At 37.1% G+C, this 16,450-nt stretch overlaps 1 protein-coding gene across 1 annotated transcript in view; it reads left to right on the forward strand.

Moving 5' to 3' along the window:
• SUCLA2 (succinate-CoA ligase ADP-forming subunit beta) overlaps positions 1-11,542 on the forward strand; it is an 18,728-nt gene extending 7,186 nt beyond the window's left edge. The window contains exons 3-11 of the mRNA XM_063149305.1: positions 1,458-1,557; positions 1,754-1,916; positions 4,566-4,694; positions 5,111-5,249; positions 6,589-6,750; positions 6,832-6,974; positions 9,231-9,351; positions 9,659-9,747; positions 10,736-11,542. Coding sequence (XP_063005375.1) covers positions 1,458-1,557; positions 1,754-1,916; positions 4,566-4,694; positions 5,111-5,249; positions 6,589-6,750; positions 6,832-6,974; positions 9,231-9,351; positions 9,659-9,747; positions 10,736-10,810 — 1,121 coding nt within the window. The 3' untranslated portion in view covers positions 10,811-11,542. The remainder of the gene's footprint in view (positions 1-1,457; positions 1,558-1,753; positions 1,917-4,565; positions 4,695-5,110; positions 5,250-6,588; positions 6,751-6,831; positions 6,975-9,230; positions 9,352-9,658; positions 9,748-10,735) is intronic.
• Positions 11,543-16,450: the final 4,908 nt, after the last annotated feature.

A 16,450-nucleotide genomic window follows, 5' to 3' on the forward strand; every position in this document is an offset into this window, starting at 1 on the left:
GCAAAAAAAAAAAACAAGGGCACAACTGTTGATACTGAGTAGAAAACTATGGTAGCTGCTGGTTTCCAGATTTTTTCCTTGGGTTACTGTGTATCAGCAGTTCTTTGCGGTGTCAGATTGTGTGACAGTGCTGCTGCTGGAACACTGCAGATGAGGTGTGTGACCAAGTACTTCCTCTTGTTTTAGAGTAATTTTCAATAGGAGCTGTGGGAAAAATATTTATTGAACAGTGAACTTTCTGAATAATGGGTTATGGTTTTCTTGGGATGTACTGTCTTAAGTTTGTTTCAGGTACATCTGTGCAGCTTAATTGCTTGTAGACAGAGCTGCTCAAATAAACCTTGAACTTGTTTATGCAATCAAGCAGCTAGTTTGCAGTGCTAGAGGAAAACAATTTACAGATCATTAGTAATCTGCTCGTTTAATGACTCAGTTGTTGCATAAGGATCAGTCCAGTGATGTTACAGCCAAAACTGATTGTGAAAAATTAAACGTTGTTTTTCTCACATTCTTTTGGATATCTGTATGTTGACAGAATACTATAATGCACCACAGTAAGAACATTTTTAAGAAAATATCTTCCAGGATCAGGGTAGTGGTGCATATAGCCCACAACTCTGCCTAAGAACAAAAGAACATTGCCCTATTTAGGACAATTCTTAGCCTCCCTATTTTCTGCAGTCCATTACTCCTCATGTCCTCTCAGCATTCATATTTTTTTAACTACTTTTCTTTGCTTTTTAGTCTCTCAATGACACTTCAGAGTATCCCAGCTGATTTTTGTTATATTCTCATGCTTTACTTTTTAAACTCAAATAGCCAGTTTCCCCTCCTAGAAGACTATTTTGTAAAGGATTTTTAAACAGTTAAAGCCAACTAAAGGGCTTACTTTGCCTACTCTTGGAAGAATAATGGGTTTGTTTAGGCCTCTGGCTTCTGCAAAGCACTCAAGCTTATGCCTTAGTGCTGTGCTGGGTGAAAGCCAGAGTGCACCTGGCAAGCTGACTTGGGTAAGTGCTGTAGTTACATATCATTGCTGGGAAGGGAATGGTTTACAGGTACAGGGTATTTGTAATTGTTTGAGGAAAACCTTGCATATGGTGTGTCAGAGATTCAGTTCCTTCTTGTTAATAATCTGTGAGGTGCTAACTATTTCTTACTGGGTGCTTAATCATATGTGACTCTAGCATGTATTAAAGATGATCAGAACACCAGCATTTCTGAGTACTAACTCACCAAAGTTTGCTCACAGAACAGCCTAAATCTGCAAATTGTGGATTATTTGAGATTTTTGGAACTATCTGTGTGAATTGCAATGTAGTTTTCGATTCACATTGGTGTTTTGAATGGTGGGCATGGAGAAAGGGGGATAAAATTAAAGCAGCCTTTGTTATTTTACCTGAAGCAATTTGTTTTATGGTCATAGATGACATTTTTTGTGTTTTCTTTTGTTCTAGGTTCAAAGGATATTGTGATAAAAGCACAGGTCTTAGCTGGTGGTAGAGGAAAAGGAACATTTGAAGGTGGCCTCAAAGGAGGAGTGAAAATAGTTTTTTCGTAAGTTCTTTCTAAATTATCCATCCAAGTGGAAAAACTTCAAGGTTTCACATTATGGATTAAACCTATTGCTTTCTTTAAAACCAGGGTTTTAATTATTAACCTTAAAATAACAAAAATTAGATAAGACTTTTTTAATGCTACTTCTGTTTTTACAGCAGTTTCTTTGTCACATTCTGAGCTTCTTTTATTCTAGTCCAGAAGAGGCAAAAGCTGTCTCCTCCCAAATGATTGGAAAGAAGTTGTTTACCAAGCAGACAGGAGAGAAGGGCAGGATATGCAATCAAGTATTTGTCTGTGAACGCAGATATCCCAGGAGAGAATACTATTTTGCAATAACAATGGAAAGGTCTTTTCAAGTGAGTAATATTAGAAATAGAAGTAAGTTAATTAGCTTGTTACAACTGAATTAAAAAAAAAATCAACAGAAGTGTTTGCTGTTCACTTGCTTTCGAAATCAGAAGTATACAAGCTAAATTTTGTTTTCCAGTGTATCTGACTATATGATTGACTTTCTTTTTAAATGCTGTAAAGATGTAATGCTACAATTTGAATTTACAGAATAATAAATGAGTGTTGGTAGCCCCAACTAAAGTTCGGAGTTACATGGCCAAAGGGGAGATGGGTAGAATAAGGGGGTGATTTTCATTTTGGTTTTAATTTGCATTTGCCTACTGGATTATGCAATTTAGTTTAAAACCACAGCTATATGGGTGCATGTGCATTTACACCTTATTTTTAAGTGTCAGAAACAAGATAAGTGACAGTGTTGTGGAAGAGCAAATGGTCCTGCATAAATCTAACATCTTTTTCTCTGGTGTGTGAAGGTTCCCAGAGGTGCACTGGTGTGTCTCTTGATTTTGAGAGTGCTAGTAGCTTTCTCATACTAATGCTTTCCAGGAAATGGGTAAGAAGATTTGGGCCTAGAGGTCTGTCTTCGTATCTTTAAGGAAAATGAAAGCCAGTTTTTTCTGGGTGTATGGGCTGTATGAGTGGGTATGTAGTTTTTTAGGCTACAATTCAAGTGTGCTGAAGTATGCTGAAATGTGTCAGTGTTTTCTGACAGACAAGTGTTCTATTTGGAGCATAGAACATGAATTGGTAAGTAACTTTAATGAAGCCAGGATTTGGAACAGATCTTGGAGCTTGATTTGCTAAAGCTTAGGAAAACCGAGTTTTGTCTGTTCAGATGCTTAAAGTTTGCAGAGGCACTGGTTTTGGTAATTAGGGGATATTTAAATATGAATGAAATAATGTTCTGTGGAGGAATGAGAAAACTGGTCTTACTCTAATTTTTTTTTATAGCTGTATTAGGAATTAAGTATTTGTTCCTTTATCTTCCTCTGTAGTGTTCTTTTTGATAGGAGAGTATCAGTTGTGTTGAATTATGTGACTTGGGCACTTCCATTGAGATGTGCTCCTGGAATAGAGCAAGGGACATTCAAGTGTTACCATATGCACCACAAGGTGGCATTAAAATGCTGTAAATGAACAGACTTCAGACTCCTAAATTTATGTAAGCAATAAGCAATGATACTTATGGAAATAAAATTTACTGTAACTGATTGTAGCAAATTAGATAAAGAAGGGAAACATATTTTCATTGCTTGTTCTTGGTCTTGTATAAAAGATAAGTCTTACTAGCATATATTGATCATACTGTGTGGGTTGTTGCTTTTTGATAGGGATGTGCTTGGTTTTTACTGTTGACTTTATAAGTCATGTTTTTAGGTGTGTTTGTGATTACTGTAACTTGTATAGGACACTTAGGATGAGGAAATGCCTTTCAAAAGAATGAAGTGTGAAGGTTGAATAGCACACAGTGTTTATTCCTGATGTTGTTGTAAACCTCTTCCTTTAAGGAGGGGAAAAATGATTAAAATAGCCAGCTGAAACTGGCACTTTATGACTTGGTTATTATTTGCCAGCAGGGGTTTATGTTTTAAGCAAAACTATTCACTTTGGTCAGTTCTGTGGAATGATGAGTTATTTTATGATCAGTTTGTAGCTTGCTGACAGTTCAAGATAACAATATCCAAAATGTTCATTGAGCTGAATTTTGCTATTAGATGCAGGATAATTTGCAAGCTATGTATTTACATTTGGAAGGATGGTAATGGGAGGGGAGTGGTGTGGTTATTAAACATGTTCTCTGAACCAGGGTCACATTTTCTATAATTAATTGTCAACAGTTATAAGGCTGTTTAATCTTTGAGTTCTACTGATAGGAGATGTTGCTTTAGTACACCCATGGCCATAATCCATGCATGGGTGGTGATAAGGGAAGGTTGGTTGAAGGGATCAAGGTATGTCTTTACTGTGAACTGGAGGAGAGAGTTTTAGGTTCCATGTAGTGAGTCCCTCATGTTTTTGCTGAGATTTGGCTTTTTTTTAAATAAACTCAGCTGCAAATGCTGTCAATTCTGTTTTCTTAATTGCTTTTATTAATGAATAATTAAGTGCTGTTTTGTTTTGCAATGGCTTACTTTCAGTGAAGGCTTTAGTTACTGAGCACTGTGTTCCTAGTGAGCAGGTATGCTTGGCAGTAATTTATCACTAGGTTCTGCAGCCCTCCATTTGTCCTTGGAGTTGGAGCATGGCAGAATGAAAAAATGAGTGCCTGGCATTCGGTCTGTATTTATGTAGGAGTGAGTGGAGAAGGTGGAGGTGAGACAGTAGTTACACTTCTCTGGTGACACCTAAAAGATAAAATGTATATGATTATGAAGTTGAATCTTTCTATCAAAATTTAAAAATAGTATGTCAGTGTTAATTGTTTTGCTGCTGCTTTACAGAGGAAATTTTTCTTTATTAAAAGAAAGTGGACCTGACATGCACTTGAACATTTGGAAAGTATTATTAAAAGGTTTTACATGGAGGTATTGAGGAGATACACTAAATTTTTCAACAAAAAAGGTTTTATTGCTGTGAAGTATCTTATGGGAAGAACTAAGTTTTGACTGTGTGCTATCAAATTACTTATGCATTTTTTTTCCTTTTTATTCTAGGGTCCTGTGCTGATAGGCAGTTCTCAGGGTGGTGTTAATATTGAAGATGTTGCTGCAGAGAATCCTGAGGCGATAATTAAGGAACCCATCGATATAGTAGAAGGCATAAAAAAGGAACAAGCTGTTAGGGTAATTGTTAATGTGGGAAAGTACACATTAGTGAGGATGGGAAAGTTGCTTCTAATTTTTATAAAGGGTGTGTTCATTCAACCTGCTGAGTTGTCTTAAATCCTTGTTTGAAACCGATTTGAAACTAGATATTTAAGTATTTTCAGGTGAATCAGTGTAAATCCAACTGCATGGCAGTAATTTATCTAGCTTTTATACAGCTGTGCAAAGGCATAGCATGTATAAAATAGCTCTTTTTTAGGATAAGTGCAGTGTTCTATATTGAAAACAATCTGTTCAAACCAAAGAGTGAGTTTGGTTTTTTCCCCCCAGTGGACATGGCGGGTTCTACATTTACAAATTCCAGTGACATTGAAATAATAGCTAAACTGAGACACCCTAACATGAGTTAATAATAACCATTCTTTTACTTTCAGCTTGCCCAGAAAATGGGATTTCCTCCTAATCTGGTGGATGAAGCAGCTGAAAATATGATCAAATTATATAATCTCTTTCTGAAATATGATGCTACCATGATAGAAATAAATCCTATGGTGGAAGATGCATCAGGAGTTGGTAATATTTCTTATTCATACTCTTCATGTAACACCTTGACTTTTTTGTAAATCTGCGTTGCTTCACACTGATAAAAATTCAGCTGTATACAGCAAGAGGAGTTAGTTAACATGGTATGTTGAAAAAAAAATAAAGCAGATAAATTTGAGAATCTAAATATTGTAGGAATCTGCTCTTAATTGCTAAGTATGCTCTTAAGTGTAACTTCCTTTTAAAACTTTTTAATGAAGAGCACATCTACCCAGGATAAGGCATTCCTGGAAATCAGGTCTTTTCAAAATTCATAAATTGAAACTTGAACCACCACATGTATCCCAAATTGGTACTGTGATGTTAACCAGAATAGTAGCAACTATGAGAAATCTCCTGCCTTTGTGGCATTAGAATAACTGATGGGGTGTGATGTATGGAAAGACTGTAGGGGTTTAAGTAATATCTTGATATTTATGAGGCTTTTAGCATATCCAGTTGCAGAATAGTTATTTAATGTTAAATCACAGCCAATTCCATTCTACAAAAAATAAACCTGTAGAGAATATTTGTGCTTGAACTCAGATTCAACAGTTTGAAATTTAAATATGAATATAGCTCTTTCATCAAAGTGTGTTATTACTGTCACTGGGGTGGTTTTTTGTGTGTTTTTTTTTTTTTAATAATGCTTAAGTGATCAGTATAGAGCAGTCTTTTCCATCTGTTTCTCATGCCTTGTTATTTTTATATCATTTTCACTGAGGGATAGAAATGAAGTGATACAATGTTAGTTCTGATGTAAAGAATACTGTAGGTTTTCTGCTTGCTAAATCTTAAGTAAATTTACTTCTGTGTGTTTTTTCCTAGCATTTTCTCTTCCAACTCAGGCACTCTTTCATTTTGTTTCTGTGTGATTATTGTCATGCACACATTATATATGTTTGTTCTAAAAGCTAAAAATAAGATGGATGAAAAAAACCCTCAAATCAGAGACCTTCTTTAAGGATTAGTTTTATGCTAATTACTTGTGGTACACTCCCCCCATTCTTTTCCAGGCTGCAGAGTGATCAGAGAAAAAATAATTTGCTCAGATTTATCAAACAGCTTGTTGTAAGCTTTTTAGTGTCTAGAGTGTCTCAAGAAATAGTTATCTTCCCGTTTTGTGCATAACTGATTATATGGGGAAACAGGAGAGAATCTTATATTTATTGATAGTAGTACATGTGTCTTTGTAGCAAAACTTTGTGTTTGGACTGCATGACCTAGCTGCCAGGTTTAACTTGATATACTTCAACACATTCATGTAGCACTTGAATTGTTACTATAATATTAAATGATGGTGGGTAATGGTGGGTGTTTTCCCTTTCAGTGTTGTGTATGGATGCAAAGATAAACTTTGACAGCAATTCAGCCTATCGTCAGAAGAAGATCTTTGATATGCAGGATTGGACACAGGAAGACCAAAGAGACAAGGATGCTGCAAAAGCAGATCTCAACTATATAGGGTTGGATGGAAACATAGGCTGCTTAGGTATGTACTATTTAATGAATTTTAAAGGACCTAATGGATTCATAAACTGAATTCCTAAATGTTATCTTTATTCTCATGTAGTCAATGGTGCTGGTTTAGCTATGGCCACAATGGATATAATTAAACTTCACGGCGGAACTCCAGCAAACTTCCTTGATGTTGGTGGTGGTGCTACAGCGCAGCAAGTGACAGAAGCCTTTAAGCTTATTACCTCTGATAAAAAGGTGAGGGAAGAGTTGGCATATCAAGGTCCTACACAGTGGTAAAACAGGCTGTGATTTGGAAGACAATGCTTAGTGCACTGTTTTATAAGCACAGAACTAGAAAGAGAGAAGATGGAAATCTTAACTTCATCTTCGTGCAGATGAAGGAGGCTGAATAATCTATGGATTTCTTTTTTTACCTTTTTAAATAATAGGGGTTTTGGCTGGGTACTGAGTAGGCATTTTTGTGTCTTCTGGTTGAAGTTACAGCTGTATTTGAATCTTTCCAGAAATCTTGGAATCAGAAACTCCCACTGTCAGCTGTTTAAACAGAAAGCAGTATTCAGTTGGTTTTCCAGTTTTGTTTTTCTTTTGGACCAGTTTTGCAGCTGGGTCTGTGTTTTGTGTGGAGTTGTAGAGATGAATATTTGCTGTGCTGTGCACAAATGCGTTTCTAAGGTACTGATTATATGTAATGTAAGATAAAATAACTTTGTAAGGGGCTTGGAAGGGCTTTAATGTTTACCCTATTAGAAGTTTATCAGAAGTGCTTGAATATTATTAAAATAATATATTGGTTGAAGCTGGAGGAAGAGGTTTTCCACAAAAATTGTGTGAAGGCCGTATTGATGGTCTATATGAGATGCTTATCCCAGGGGGAACTTGGCAGTTTGGGGCTTTTTAAAAATAAAGAAAACTGTTTTAAAAGGGGTAACCACAAAAGGTGGGAATGACTTGCAAGATCTTGCAAGACTTTTGCACCACAATTTTATGTACCACTTGCTCATCTTTGGAAAGGGCCAGAAACAAATAGTGAGTGATATTTCAGAGGAGCTTAGTCTCTTTCTTATTGGGAAGACTTACTATCAAATGCAGGGTCTGTAACACGCTCCAAGAGTGCTACAGAATAATTTAATCATTTAGATTGGAAAAGACATTTAAAATTGAGTCCAACCATAAATCTAACACTGCCCAGTCCTGCACTTAAACCATGTCTCTAAGCACCACATCTACAAGTCTTAAATACCTTCAGGGTTGGTGACTCAGCCACTTCCTTGGCAGCCTGTGCCAATGATTAACAACCTTTGTGAAATTTTTCCCAATATCCAATCTAAAACTCCCCTGGTGCAACTTGAAACCATTTCCTCTTATCTGACTGCTTGTTACTTTGGAGGAGGGAGAACCTCACCTTGCTACATCCTTTCAGGCAGTTGTAAAGAGTAATAAGGTCCCCCTTGAGCCTCCTTTTCTCCAGGCTAAACACCTCAGCTCCATCAGCCCATTCTCATTAGCATTTCTTCATATTTTTCCAGAAAATTGAGGGAACAATGAGGGACACAGTCACAGAGCACCTGAATTACAGAGAGGAGAGAAGAGAAGAAACAAGGAAGAATCTGAGGGTTGCCCTATTTGGGCAGAGTTTTTGCAATGCAAATTCTCTGCTGATGTGTGGACAGAGGATGTCCAAAGAGACTTGTTAAGACAGCTTTTCCTTTCTGCTTTCTTTCAGTTGCTCACTATTTTATCAAAAAGCAGTGGCTATAGCTGGGATTCCTGTTGCTGAAACTCAAAGAGCAGTGCAGCCCCCTGGTGTCACAGATGGCACTCAGGGTTCAGTTCAGGGCTCGTTTGGAACAGCCTTCTGAGGTGCCAGTCTGAGTTGCCCATTAGTAGGAGGAGGAAGAACAGCGTGACACAGATGAGCTAGTCTAAGTGCAAGATCATGGGAACCAAGTTACTGCTCACGAGCCAGTTGCACAGGAATGTTTTATCTTGTTGAGTTTGTTTTGTACCTAAAGCTGTCTACCCATTTCGATTCCTGCTTTGTTTCATCTTTCATCTCTGACCATGGTTCTTTTCACCCTTCCTTTCTACCACTTGAATTCCGTTAATTGTTGGCTTAATTCTCCTGAATAAACTGTATTTCAATAGCTTATCTCTAAGCATGCTGGCTTTTAGGTAAACTGTGTAAACAGGGTCTTGTGTATGAGTTTTTAAAATTTCCTGCTTTCAGTATGTGGAGTTACTGGTGTGAGGGTACCTCTGATGGAGTACTGTTAGCAATGGAAAGATTAATAGTTGACAAATACCGTTTTCTGAAGTAACTGTTCTGTTACCTGTGACTCTACAGAGCTGTACTTTAGTTGCTGATATTCTGTAGAACAGAAATGTTCTGTCTCTTGTAGAGTCCCTTGAATTATCCTTAGACTGAAGGCTGTGTGCTGCTTTCATCTGATCTGGCCATTTTAAATGTGAATATTGTCATTGATTCTGTAGGTACTGGCTATTCTGGTAAATATTTTTGGTGGCATTATGAGATGTGATGTCATAGCACAAGGCATCGTTACGGCAGTAAAGGATTTGGAGCTGAAAGTTCCTATTGTGGTACGGTTGCAAGGTGAGTGTGCTTCATATATATTTAAATACATTTCTCTCTAATTGACAGGTGTCATTGAGCTTATGTACTGTGTAGCAAGCTGCCTGTGAATTGAAGTCAGTGGAGAAATAAAGCAAACCTTGAATTTAGATGATGAGGATTGGAAAGTTAATAAAAAGAGACTTCCTGCTTTTTAACTACTAATGTTGTTTTCTAGAATTATTCACTAACTTCTGGAACAGGTTTCCTAGAAATATGAGACTAGTAGATGGTAGTAGTAGTAATAATCTCCTGTTCAATAAGAGTGGCATTTTGTCTGTTTCTGAAGGTACACGAGTTGATGATGCCAAAGCTTTAATAACAGCTAGTGGCCTCAAAATCCTCGCGTGCGATGACTTGGATGAAGCTGCAAAAATGGTAAGATAACTGGTTATGAATATTCTTTTCAGAACATAGCATCTGTTGCAGAGTACTGAAAAGTCAAACTCCATTCAATCAACTACTGGTAGCTTAGGATAAATCCCAGTGCCAGTTGCTACCAGTGCCTGAAGCAAATATTTTACAAGTTACTAAGTGCATAATTTGTCAGGGGGGGCAAAAATGCAGTCAGAAGCTGTTTAACCCCGCAACCCAAAACCAAATCAATGATCAGGTCAGCCACTCCCCTTGGTGGGGTAATGGCTAAGAGCTTAGCTTTATTAATTGGGGGAAAATACTTAAATTGAGGTGGCTGAAAAATGCAATGTAACACTTCTTTTTATCAACCACTGCAATTCAGTGTGCATGATTAAAACCATAGTTGATCATGATGTGGCCTCATAAGATAATTAGATATTCAGATGTTCAGATGCACTGATGTGTGTGTTTCTTTACTTTGTTTGTGGAGAAGAAAGTTGTACTAGAAATGTACATGGGGAAACTTACTATTTTTTTTTCCCATAGAATCACTTACTCTGTTATAACATTTCATTTGAAGCAGAAAATAGTTCAGAGAAATTTAGAGTTGTTATGCAGGAGAAGATAAGGCTCCTTAAGGTATCAAAATAAAATCCAGAAGTGCTTGCAACAAAAACTCAGAGGAGAAATAGCTTCTAGATATATAGAATTTCTTGTGAGCTGTCACCTCAACACTTCAAATAACAAAGTGGCACATAAAATTTATAACTTAGCATTTTTGTTATAAATGAGAAGCAGACTTTTTTAACTCCATGGGATGTTTTCTAGAAGACTTCATTATGTTTAAATTAAAAGTGATTAAGAAGTACTGAGCTAAATAGTAATCCTACCCCTAACCCCCTCTGATATCTTACTTATGATTCCCTGGTATTATTTTGTTTAAAAAGATTGATCTCCTCAGTCAAGTTAGGATTGTTTTGAAATTAAGTTTTTCTTTTCTGTTTTTCAGGTGGTGAAGCTGTCTGAAATAGTAAGCTTAGCAAAACAAGCTCATGTGGATGTTAAATTTCAGTTGCCAATCTGATCTGGGAAATGTCATGCCAGTGTCTAACATGTTCTCTGAAATACTGTGTTCTGTGGGAAATTCTTAATTTTTCTTTTGTGTGGAGGTTTTGATTGACAGGCGCACAAACTGAAGCATCTGATCTTTAATGTTAACATTCAGAATGGTCAGAATTCTTGTAAAAGTGTGTATTGCTGATATTTAGTCTTTCTTAGCTGTTATTCTCAAGCCTCCAGCTTCTGCTGCAGAATGTCACTTGCAATATGCTGCGTTGTCCAAAGTAAAGCTTCTGGTTGAAAAAATAATTATTCTGAATAAATTTTGAAGTTACTTTACTTGTAAATTTGTATTAGCCTTGTTTAAAAGTAAATATGGCTGGATTATCTAGTTGTCCGTGTGGAAAAATGTATTGAAACGGTATTTTATGTTGGAGACATTTGTACTTAGCAGTATAATGGACATGAGCAAACCAATCATTATTTATGAACAGATGCATTTGAACTTGATCAGAAATATTTTTAGAAGTCCTTCATTGAAGTGGCTGGTAACTCTTCTGGACAACGTGTTAAATCACTACAAAATATACTGTAGCACTTATATTTTCAGAGTTTCTGGTCCTCACGAAAAAGCATTGTGTAGTTTTGTATACAAACAAGCATTTACCAAGCTTCAAGGAGACAGGATAAATAGAGAATTAAAATGTCTATTGTACATCGCTAATAAAATTGTACATTAATAAAATATCTCCAAAAACTTTTACTCTCTTTCTTTTATATGTTGCCATTTTGATTAATTGCATATAGCCAAGGATTAAGCCATTGTTTAAGACAAACTAAAACCTTTTTAGGAGTAAAGTTGAAGTGCCACATTTGTTAATTGTTTTCCTCCCTGAAGTACACTGTGTGATTAAACCCACATGAAAAGCTTGGACAGATATCATGCATTAAACCCATGTTGAAAAGCTTGGACAGATATCATGCATGTAATATCTTGCTAAAATATAACTCGTCTCTGCACAAATAAATATGCAGGATTTTGTTGCTTCTTGGGGAACTACTGCTTCTACTAATGAATAACCATTCATTTTTGTCACTTTACTTTCACATTACACTGAACTTGGATGATGGTCCATTTACTGTTTCGTTTCCAAATGAGCACTCACTTTTGTTTGTATTTTGTAGTCTTCTTTGTTTGAAATGTTATTTTCTTGGCTAATGATAGTGTAGTTTTATCTGGAAATAATGAAGCTACGTCTGTGGTGGGGAATTCAGAATAGGAAATCATACAGTTATGAGCTATGGACTTAAAAGGATTATGTGAAATGTGGGAAAATCAATCGTGTGGTGTTATGAAGAAGTGGGGTATTAAATGAAAAACTTTATACTAGCATGGTGTATTTCAGTAGTCTTTTTGGCAGTAGTAAAGAAAATCAGCAGAAGTTAAACTCTCTCCAAATTTAAACTGGATTATTTTTGATCCTCACTGTTCTCTCACTGAATATTGTGTGTTGTTGATCCAGCATGCTAAATTTGGCATGTGGATGTGCTTGGGGTTGCTTTTATTCAGTAGCCTTGAATTGAATTGCAGAGATGACTGTAATTCAAATTGTAGTTTGAATACATCTGTTAAGCATTGAATAATTTAGAGAATATAATTAATTTTTAGCATGTGTGTTTGCTTCTCGCTTTTTTTCTATTCACTTTGAAATCTTTGTGAGCTGCTGATTTTAAATGGAAATGATCTTTTCACACAAATCTGTAGTGGAATGGAGGCGAAAATAGATCCTGCTGTTCCAGAATTTGCTTAAACCCTGTTTGAATTGTTAAGTGTAGTTGAGTAGGGGAGAGGGAGGAAAGGCCAAGTCATGTCCATCTTTGAGGGGGATGTAAAATACTGACATTCTCAGTAATGTATTTACAAGTAGCAGACTTGTCAAAGCAGTATTTTGCAATTAGGATATTTCTGAAGCCCACAGTATTCCTGTAACAGTGGATGTGGAATAGGTGTGGGATATTTGAATTAGTCCAAATACTCCCTAACTGGAAAACTGGAATTTCCCTTTGGAATTGGTGATAAGGGACTGTAGATGGTGTTACAGACAGGATGGGAGACATGGGAAGTGTGTGACCAGTAATATTGAAGGACTGACTAGGACAGCAAATATGGTGTATATGTATAGGTCTCAGGCATGGCTCTTGCCAGTGGTGGGTCTGGAAACATTCTTTTTTATTTTACATGGTGAATAAACAGAATTAGGGACTGACTGATTTCCAGTAAGTATCTTGAAGTAAGAGTATGGAGATTGCTTTAATTAAGGTATAAGACTGCTATGGGACCTTTTAATTATGTGTATGTTTTAAACATTCTGCAGACTGGTTTGCCTAAATCAAACATGTTGCAACCAAGGAATGTTAGTTCATTTGCTGTGTAGTTGATAATTTAAAGGCCCAAAGCTGATGTATCAGAATCTATTTAAAGCCTTACAGACAACTTCCTTACCCACACTGTACTGCAATGTTGATAATCAAAAGGTGTGTAGGAATGGAGACTTACTGAAATTAGTCTGTACAGCCAGAAGCAAAACTCCTAACAACGTAATCAAAACATGAAAAATGTGTAAACAACTTAGAGATGAGAGCTTCAGAGAAGCAGGAATTTTAATGACAGTAGTTTATATTAATTATTTGCTGTCTTTTGATACAGTTGTTACCAGTACAGACTTTTGTAACTATTTTTGAAATACCATGAAAGCAAATGTCTTTTTGTAAGAGTAATGTATCGCCACAGTTTTGAAATTCAGAAATTAGCTGTCTCGTGTTCCACAGCAACCCCAAGTGTTGGACTCAGGGCACTTTTGTAGCCAATGTGCTTGAATACAGCTCTGGTGAAAGCTAAGGATCAAACTTACTTCCGAAATATTAAGTATTAAATTACCCCCTAAAATATTAAATAGATTTTTTTTTAATATGGTGTCTACCAATTTCTGTTTTATGTAGTAATGTGCTTTCTGCTGTGATACTTTGGTGAAATAGTTGACCTTCATGGAAAAACAGTAGGATTTTAAGTAGTGATAATATAGATACTGTTGGGGGATTTAGTCAAAGCTGGGTAAAAATATTCTTATGCTAGATTCCAATGTGGAACAGCTGGGAAGAAAAGTATAAAAAAATGAAGCTCAGGAGTAATTGGGAATAAAGCTGTGTTTCAAACTACTAATGGGTCTAATGCATCTGATGTGGGGGAAGGCCTTTATATTAACACCTTGAAAAAGCCTCCCTGCAGCAAGGAGGAAAAATCTGATTTCATGAAAGTGAAACTGCTAAACTTAAAGTAGCTAGCTTGAAGTTTACTCTTTACCATTTGCAGAGTAAAGAGCAGCCCTGGATTTAATGGAGGCATAATTGCAAGCTAGGACTACACTATTGAAAGGTAAATACCTAAATTGAAATGTCAAGCTGATAGAAGCAAAGGAGAAAGTCAATATCAGATGTGCATGAAGGAGCAGCTCAGGCTTGAGCTGTTGGGGCTGCAGGCAGAAGGCAGTGAATTACTGCTATTTTGTAGTGAAGAACCTGTGCCTCAGTCTACCAAGGCTTGCTTCTAAATCCTGATTTCAGTCTGCCTGATGAACCTCTTTGCCTAACAGAGGCTATCACTGCAGGTGGTGTCTTCAACTGCTGTACCCCAGCTGAGGGAAGCTGCAGTGTAACAAAATACCTGTACTGGCTGGAGAAAGATAGGTCATACAGTTTTCATCTTGTGAGGGCAGATAGGGAAGAGAAAAAGGTGCAGCTTGACCTCCCTAGTGAACAGAAGCTGGGGCTGAGGAGGAGACATCATCTGTTCTCTTCTTCCCAGCAAGCTGCCTGGCAGTTGGAGTACCAAACACCTGAGAAAGGAAGAGTTCATCACTAGATTTAATTTGAAGCCTGGCTGTTCCAGCCTGTCTGGATAGACATTGGCAGCCTTGGTGACTACTGACTGCAAAACTTAATGTGAACTGTAAATATCCCTGCAGTTCAGTTACTGCTGTTCTGCATCACAGGGCTTGTCTTCAAGGGTCAGATGAAATGCTGACATAGTAGGGGATACCTCAGAAAGGTGTTTGATCTAGATGAGTAACAATGATACCTCATAAATACACTCTCCTAGTCAGCAGTGATTTGGGGTTTGGAGTGTTGTTAGAGGTAGACACAAATGAGGCAAAAATCACTCAAAACGCAGTGGCTGCACCCTGAAGTTTCAATTCTGAAGGTGAGCTTTAGCACATCAGGCACATTTATTTTCATTTCAGGCAAATAACTGAAGCACCCTGCAAACCAAGTTAACATTTTAAAAAGTCAATTGGGATCATTAGTTTTGTAAGATATGGTACATCATAATGAAGCAACTCCTAAAATGTAGTGATTTTCTTCAAGTATGTATTAAAGTGCAAGTACCTGGTGAAGGGCCCATGCACATAGTTCTATTTCTTAGTTTGTGACATTTTCCCCCTCTTCCATTTACAGCTGAGCAACTTACTTTCATGAGCAGGAAATCCTGAGGCAATTGTGGTTTTTACCATAAGGAATTGGGCACAGAAGAGTAAAGTTGCTCAAATGTGGTGGCTGATATGAGGCCAGTAGAAAATTTTACCCACAAGAATAAAATCTAAAGGGCAGAACTTACTGAGAATTAATTTCTGACAAAAGGTTTTATGGTTTATTTATTTCTACCTGACTCCAAATTTCATGTGTTAAAATAGAATAAACTTTACAGCTGTCTAAGAGACAGAGCAAATATGCAAGCAATAGATACACAGCAATGGGGATAGTTTTGCCCTCATAAAGAGTTGTGGTCTTATGTGTCTGCAGGGCAGGTTATTTAAGGACGGTGTCTTTGGTTTCACAGGCAGTAATTGGCTCCTTGGCTCTAGGAAAATAGAAATTCAGAGTGCAGGAAGAAAGCCTAAGGCACTGTGTGCTGGACTTTCTAACATTTTTGATAATTCAGTTTCCTTAAGGGAAATACACAGCATTGATTTTTTTTTTTTTTTTTTTTTTTTTTTTTTTTGTGTGTGTGTGTGTGTGTGTGTGTGTGTGTGTGTGTGTTCAGGCCTCTTTCCCCCCTTACTCTCGCTTTCTTCTGGACTTGTGTCATGCTCTGCACTTAAATGATCTTGTTTGGTCTCCATCTGCGCCCAAGTTCAAAACCACTGTGGGGCCTTATCTGTGTTCCTGTTTGCCTGCAGTTTCTCTCCTGCTGTAGCTTCTGCTGATTGAAATCTCCACCAGTCTGTCCTTTTCTTTGTAGTGGTGGCCAGTTTCTGCAACATTTGAGGGAAATGAGAAGGGATCTGAGTGGGTACAGCCTGATTAAAAGACTTCACTGCAAATAATGTGAAACTACTGTTTGTATTTGTACTGGGTTTTTATACTTCATCCAGATTCTGAGAGTGAGAACATGCCAACAGTTTCATAACTGTGTGTGTCTGTGTGCATATATGTGCATGTGTGTCTGTGCATGTGTAAATGTGCTGAGATTAATGCATATGAATTTGTGAACAGTTTATGTGTTTGCATGCTGTATCTTTCTCTCTGCTCCTATTAACTTTGTTACCCCATTAAGTGCTGCTTGCAGCAGGTGAGCCTTGGCAGAGGTGTTGGTAGCTTTGAGTGTGCC

The sequence above is a fragment of the Melospiza melodia genome, chromosome 2 (genome assembly GCF_035770615.1).
Source record: "Melospiza melodia melodia isolate bMelMel2 chromosome 2, bMelMel2.pri, whole genome shotgun sequence".
Classification (NCBI taxonomy): domain Eukaryota; kingdom Metazoa; phylum Chordata; class Aves; order Passeriformes; family Passerellidae; genus Melospiza; species Melospiza melodia.